The sequence below is a fragment of the Chelonia mydas genome, chromosome 6 (assembly GCF_015237465.2).
Source record: "Chelonia mydas isolate rCheMyd1 chromosome 6, rCheMyd1.pri.v2, whole genome shotgun sequence".
NCBI classification, from domain to species: Eukaryota; Metazoa; Chordata; order Testudines; family Cheloniidae; genus Chelonia; species Chelonia mydas.
Genome location: NC_051246.2, coordinates 1,132,065 through 1,138,962, shown reverse-complemented (window position 1 = coordinate 1,138,962; position 6,898 = coordinate 1,132,065). Strand labels below are relative to the sequence as shown.

The following is a 6,898-nucleotide window of genomic DNA, read 5'->3' as shown; positions in this document are numbered from 1 at the left end:
CCAGTCCGCTCTCAGAACTGACCTCCAGCACCTCCTGCTCTAACCACTAGACCCCACTCACCTCCCAGAGCCAGGGAGAAAAACCAGGAAGATTCCTGCCTTCCTTTGCCATCCCAATTCCTGGCTCCCCTGCCTTGTTTCTCCACCCCTGAGACCCCACTCCCCTTATGGCTATATAAAACATTTGAGGTTTCATTCAGTTGATACATTTTGGACAATGTGTTTAGACAAAATGCATTGAATTAGACACCTTTCTGAAATGTTTTTGTTGTGTTTCAGTGAGGAGGGAATTCAGTTTAAAAACAGACTTGCTTTGGTCACCGGAAAAAGGTCAGGAAAGTTTAAAAGGGAGAGAAAATGGGAATTTTGGAGCGTAGACATGTGAAAAATGGCCATTAGGAAGTTTTCACTGAAAAAAGCCAAGTTGCGATGAAAATTTTTGACTTAAATGAAAGAAAAAATCACAAAGAAAGAAAGAAAGAAAGAAAGAAAGAAAGAAAGAAAGAAAGCCATAGATAGGTACCTTGATGCTGATTGGAGTGTTACACCAGGGAATTAAATCTTTTCAATGAATTTTCTATTAAATTTAAATGGTTAAAAAAATGATTTTGAGTTACAAACTCTGTTTTGTTCCAGTTCAAGTTGTTCACAATGTTGTGTTTTGCATTTCAAATTTTTTTGGTAAAATCTTTTGCGGTTTTTTGACCAAAGCCAAAACATGGAAAATTCAGGTCTTCGAAAGTGAAAAATCTTTTGGTATTTTTTGTGCCACAGTTGGGAAGAATTTAGACCCAAATGAAAATGTTTTGGGGGGCCTAAAATAGCCATTTTTCATCTAAAGCTATATTCATTGCAAAGATATTGACTAGTTCTATAGTGATAAAATTCATCTGATTTAGTCCCACATGAAGAAAAAAACAGATTCAATACGGCCACTGATCCCAAGATGGTTGGCAAATATGGCCACCAAATCTGGGATAAATCTGCTATAGCCTCCCAATCCACTCTCATTTACATAGCCAGGTGGCCACCAAATCCATGCTTGTTGGCTTGACTAATACAGCCACCAAACACAGGTTGGCTGGCATGACCCATATGGCCTCCCACTGCAGACTAGTTGGCAAATCCAGTATGGCCACCAAATCCAGGTTAACACATCCAATATGGCTGCCCAGTCCAGGCTGGTTGGCGTGGCCAAAGTGGTCACCAAATCCAGGCATGGTCGTCAGATCTTGCTCTAGTCCTAAATCGTGGTCCCATCAGATGTTCTGCAGGAGAAATTCCAGAAAAACCAGTTCAACTGATATTCCCAGGGAATTTTGCACATATCCACTGATTTCTCTGGCCGCTGTTTTGAAGGGCACGTCGTGGTTATAAGCACAGACCGTGGACAGGACCATGGAGTCCCGCAAAGGCTGCTGCTATTCACACAGATAAAGCCTCCCGAGGTAGTTCCAACTCAGCGGATCTGGAGAGGCAGTTGAAGGCGAAATCCATCGCTTCCCAGGTTTGGGTGAAGGCCAAGACAGCTTCAATCCGTGCACAGAGTCCCAGCTCCCGGTGGTGGGTGGACGGTGCAGAAGCCCAGATTTCATCCCCACCGAAAAAAAACCTAAGTTTCCAACCTTGGCCTCTCCAGCACCACCCCCATTATGCACCCTGCGTCCCATCCCATCCCCCCAACGCCTGCCCCCTTTCCTTCCACCCTCATACTCTGCCATGTAGCGCCCCATGCCCCAATCCACTCCCTCCCTCAATCCCCCATCCTTTCTGCCACCTCCACTCCCATCCCCACCTCACCCGGCCCCCTCCCCTCTCCTCCCAGCGTCCTCCGTTCCTGGTTCCCCCCTCAGCCTCCAGTTCTGTAACCTCCTTTCCCCTCCCCTTCCTAGCCCTCCCCCCTCGCTGCTCTCCCTCCCAGTCCCTCCTCAGCACTCTCCCTTCCTCAATCCACCCCTCTTCCCATCCTCTCCCCTCTCCTCCGAGTATCCCCCATTCCTGGACCCCGCTTTCCCCCCTCTCACCCTCCAGTCCCCTGCCTGCTGCTCTCCGTAACCGGTCTTCCCCACACAGTACACCCCCTTCCCCGTGCCACCCCCAAACTCCCCTCCCTCCCAGTCCCCCCTGAGCACCCTCCCTTCCCCCATCTCCCCCTCTCCCCACTCCTTCCAACACCCCCTCCCTTCCCTCATCAGCCCCCCCTCCAGGGCCCGCTCCCCCTCCTGTCTCCCACGGCAGCAGGTGGCCCGGCCTAGCCACATGCCCCCAGAGCCCAGGCAGACCAGGATGCTGACGCAGGCCGTGAGGGCCAGGGAGCCCAGCGCCATGCGCTTGTCAGCCTGGCCCCATATGGTGCACTCGAGGGCAGGGGGGCAGGCCGGGGTGCCGGGGAAGCAGGGGAAGGTGGGCCCTGACACCATGGGCAGCTGCCGGGCCAGCAAGGCCCACAGGAAACTGGCCTCGGTGGCCAGCAGCACGGCGAGGCACACGGTGAAGACTCCGGCATGCCAGGGCGGCTGGGCGGCCATGTTGGGTCCTGCCGGCGGCCCGGTCACACCACTCAGGCCAACCGTGTTGTCTCCGGCAGCCGTGTTGGTCGTGTCAACCAGCTTGGGAGGGGCGGCCATGTTGGAGTCTCCCACCGGCCTGGGCTCGGCAGCCATGTTGGATTTAGCAGCCGTGTTGGCTTCCCCTGCCAGCTTGGGTTTGGTGGCCAGGTTGGATTGTCCATCAAACCTGCGCCCAGCAGCCATGTTGGGTCTGGTCGACGCCGTGTCCTCCTCCCGCCCCGGGCCCTGACTATCTTCCTGGGGGTACATCATTCTCATGATAGTGATGGGGAGCAGGGCGATGAGGAAGGAGAAGCCCCAGGTGGGCATGACGGGGTCCAGGAAGTGGCGGTTGTAGCAGACCAAGGTGCAGAAGCGCCGGCTCTCCTCCTCCTGGCTGCGGCTCCAGGCACACGCCAGATCGTCCCGCGCACTCTCCCACGGCGCGCTGGCGAAGTACAGGGCCAGCAGGCGCAGGCCCAGCAGGAAGAACCAGTGCTCCAGGCCCTGCCACCGCAGAGCCCCCGACATGGCCGACAGCACCGGGTGCAGCAGGCTCACCAGCGTGGAGACAATGATCAACATCTGCCCGGAGAGAGACATGGAGGGGAGTGGTGTGGGGGGCACAAAGGGGATGGCCACAATACCCACATGCCACACACCCAGAGAGAGCTAGTGGGCTTTCATTCCTTCAGAGTCTTTCTTTTCTTGCTTTTCTCATTCCCTTCTTTCTTTCTTTCTTTCTTTCTCTCTCTCTCATTCCCTGGTTTTGTTCTTTCTTTCTTTCTTGTTTGCTTTCTTATTCCCTTGTTTTTCTTTCTTTCTCATTCCCTTCCTTTCTTTTTCTTTCTTGTTCCACTTTTCTTTCTGTCTTTGGCTTGACCCAGCTCCCTCTATTATTTCCATCCCTCCCTCCCAAACAAACCTCTTCCCAGATACCTTTTTCTGATAGTCTCTCTTCTCCCAGTCTCTATCACCACTCTCTTCTCTCCTTTGTCCAAGGATCCTCTATCGACCCAGGCTGCTGGCTCTGTGCCTGGGGGTGGAGGGACCCGAGTTGCTTCTTGCAGCCCAGGTGCACACCCAAGCCAAACAGCCAGAGAAGGAGAAGCTGAAGCCAAAAGTGAAATCCCAGAACTTCTCCCAAGACACCAACACCTTCCCACACAGCTGGCTCCCTGCCCTTTCCCAGGTCAGCTTCAGCTCCACCTGTTCTGGGAGGGATCGCTGCATGAACAGAACGCAGGAGTCCTGCCCAAATACTCACCAGTGGAAGCAGAAGCCCAAAGGACAGCAGCCCAGCCAACTTCCTGCTCTAACCCACTAGACCCCCCCCCCCTCCCCTCCCAGAGCCGGGGATAGAACCCAGGAGTCCTGGCTCCCAGCTCCCCCTGCTCTAACCCACCAGCCTCCCACTCCCCTCCCAGAGTTGGGGATAGAACCCAGGAGTCCTGGCTCCCAGCCCCTCTGCTCTAACCCACCAGCCCCCACTCCCGTCCTGGAGAGCCCAGCCAGGTGAAGACTTAGGTAGGTACTTAGGTGGATATTCGGACGGGACTAAGGGAATTATCATGGGCAATCCCATGATTGCCAAAAGCTCATAGCCCCCGCACTTTGGACAACCTTCCTTCCACTTCAGACCATGCCGTGTAGTCCTCCACCCCCTCCCCGCCCAATCCCACTCCCTTCCGCCACCTCTGCTGCCCTCCTGCCCCCCTGCCCAGCCCCCTCCCCTCTCCTCCCAGTAGGCCCCATTCCTGGCCCCCCCTCTCATCCTCCAGTTCCCTGTCCACCTCCCCCCGGCCCTTCTGTTCCCCATTCACCCCCGTCCTGGCATCCCCCACACACTCCCCACACTCCCAGGGCCCCCTCAGCACCCTGCCTTCCCCCATCCCCCTCTCTTCCCACCCTTCACAGCACCTCAGGTGTTCCCCCTCTAGGGCCCGCTCCCCCTCCTGTCTCCCACGGCAACAGGTGGCCAAGGCTACCCATACGCCCCCATAGGTCAGGCAGACCAGGATGCTGAAGCAGGCCGTGAGGGCCAAGATGACCAGCGCCATGTGCTTGTCGGCCTGGCCCCGCACGGCGCACTCGAGGACACTGGGGCAGGCCAGGAGGCCGGGGAAGCAGGGGAAGGAAGACCCTGACACCATGGGCAGCTGCCGGGCCAGCAAGGCCCACAGGAATCCGACCTCGGTGGCCAGCAGCACGGCAATGCACACGGTGATGACGCTGGCACACCAGGCCGGCTGGGCGGCCATGTCGGGTCCTGCCGGGGAGCCGGTCACACCACTGACCCCAACCGTGTTGGCTCTGGCAGCCACATTGGTCGCGCCAACCAGCCTGGGGTTGGTGGCCATGTTGGAGTCTCCCATCAGCCGGGCCATGGCAGCCACGTTGGATTTAGTGGCCATGTTGGATTGCCCAACTAGCTCGGGTCTGGCGGCCCTGGAGGATTCTACCAATGTGTGCTCGGTGGCCCTGTTGCATGTGGCCGATGCAGCGACCTCCTGCCCCCCCTTGCCGTGGGGATCCTTTTTGGGGTACAGCATTCTGATGATGGTGATGGGGAGCAGGGCGATGAGGAAGGAGAAGCCCCAGGTGGGCAGGACGGGGTCCAGGAAGTGGCGGTTGTAGCAGACCGAGGTGCAGAAGTGCCGGGTCTCCTCATCCTGGCTGGTGCTCCAGGCACACGCTATATCCTGCTGTGCGCTCTCCCACGGCGCGCTGGCGAAGTACATGGCCAGCAGGCGCAGGCCCAGCAGGAAGAACCAGTGCTCCAGGCCCCGCCATTGCACAGCCCCCGACAGGGCCGACAGCACCGGGTGCAGCAGGCTCACCAGCGTGGAGACGATGACCAACATCTGCCGGGAGACAGGCATGACTTGGAGTGACACGGGGGACAGGGAGGGGACGGGAACACAACCCGCATGCCACCCAGGGGAGAGCTAGCTCCCGGGCTTTCATTCCTTTGGGTTCTGTCTGTCTGTCTGTCCCAGGGCTGGGCTCCACTGAGGCCTGACGCCGGCATAGCTGCAAACCCCTGAGTGATGTAATTAAGCCGACCTAACCCCCGGTGTAAACAGCACGAGGTCAATGGCAGAAATCTTCTCTCCACCTGGCTGCCGCCTCTCAGGGAGGTGGATTCACTATGACGACAGGAGAACCCCTCCCATGGGCGTAAGTCATGTTAACATGGAGGAGCTACAGCTCTGACACCCCCGCCTTTCCAGACAAGCCCTCAGACCCCTAGATTCTAAGGCCAGAAGGGCCCATTGGGGTCACCTACTCTGACTCCTGTATGCCACAGACCAGAGAACAGCCCTGAATTAATACCCATTTAAACTTCCTTTATCTCCTTCTCCTTCCCTTCTTCTCTTCAATTTGCCTTCTTCCTTTCATCCTTTGTTTCATTCATTCTTCCCATTATTGTAATCGTTATTTATTATGGCTATTATGGCCACACCTACATACCTGGACCGAGTTCAGGGCCCTGATGGCTCCAGGTGCTGCATTGATTTTCCCTCCCTAGACAGAGGTTTGGCCCAGCATTGGGCTGAGCACTGCACAGACACCCCCCCACCCCCCTCAGGCCAAGATCAGGGTCCCCGTCTCCCTGGGCCCTGTGCAGACAGCCCTCCACCCCCCTCAGGCCAAGATCAGGGTCCCCGTCTCCCCGGGCACTGTGCAGACGCACAGTGAGAGGCAGTCCCTGCCCCCAAGAACCCCCAGTCTTTCTTTCTCATTCCTTCGTACTTTCTGTCTCAGCTCAGCCCAGCTTCCAGTACCATTCCCATCCCCCCGCACGACACCCCATTTCCCTGATACCTTTGTCTGAGATTCTCTCCTCTCTCACTCTCTCTCTCAGTGCTTTCTCTCCTTCGTCCTGGGATCCTCTATCTCTCCGGGCTATGGGATCCAGACCCCAGGGTGGGGGAGCTACGATTCTACCCTCAGGACCAGCATACGTCGAGTCAAACAGTCAGAGAAGGGAAAGCTGCAGACTGAGAGAAATTCCAGAGCTATCATCAAACCATCAACATCTTCCCACACACACAGCTCCCCGCCCTTTCCCAGATCAGCTGGCAAAGGGATTATCTGCTCCACCTATTCTGGGAGGGATCGCTGCTCCAATCCACTAGACCCCACTCCCCTCCCACAACCAGGGATAGAACCCAGGAGTCCTGGCTCCCAGCCCTCTGCTCTAACCCCCCAGATCCCACTGCCCTCTCAGAGGCGGGGAGGGAACCCAGGCATCCTGGCTGCCAGCCCCCCTGCTGTAACCCACTAGGCCCCACTCCCCTCCCAGAGCTGGGGATAGAAAATGTTAAGTGTAATTATGAACAAAT

At 56.7% G+C, this 6,898-nt stretch overlaps 1 protein-coding gene across 1 annotated transcript; it reads right to left on the bottom strand.

The window, feature by feature from the left end:
- Positions 1 to 1,259: 1,259 nt before the first annotated feature.
- On the bottom strand, positions 1,260 to 6,638 carry LOC114022586. Its single transcript, XM_037898642.2, has 4 exons — positions 6,378 to 6,638; positions 4,427 to 5,413; positions 2,283 to 3,134; positions 1,260 to 1,268 (listed from the first exon to the last, which is right to left on the bottom strand). Exons 2-4 carry the CDS (start codon positions 5,411 to 5,413, stop codon positions 1,260 to 1,262), a joined length of 1,848 nt encoding a protein of 615 aa, XP_037754570.1. The 5' UTR covers positions 6,378 to 6,638.
- Between the last annotated feature and the right edge of the window lie 260 nt (positions 6,639 to 6,898).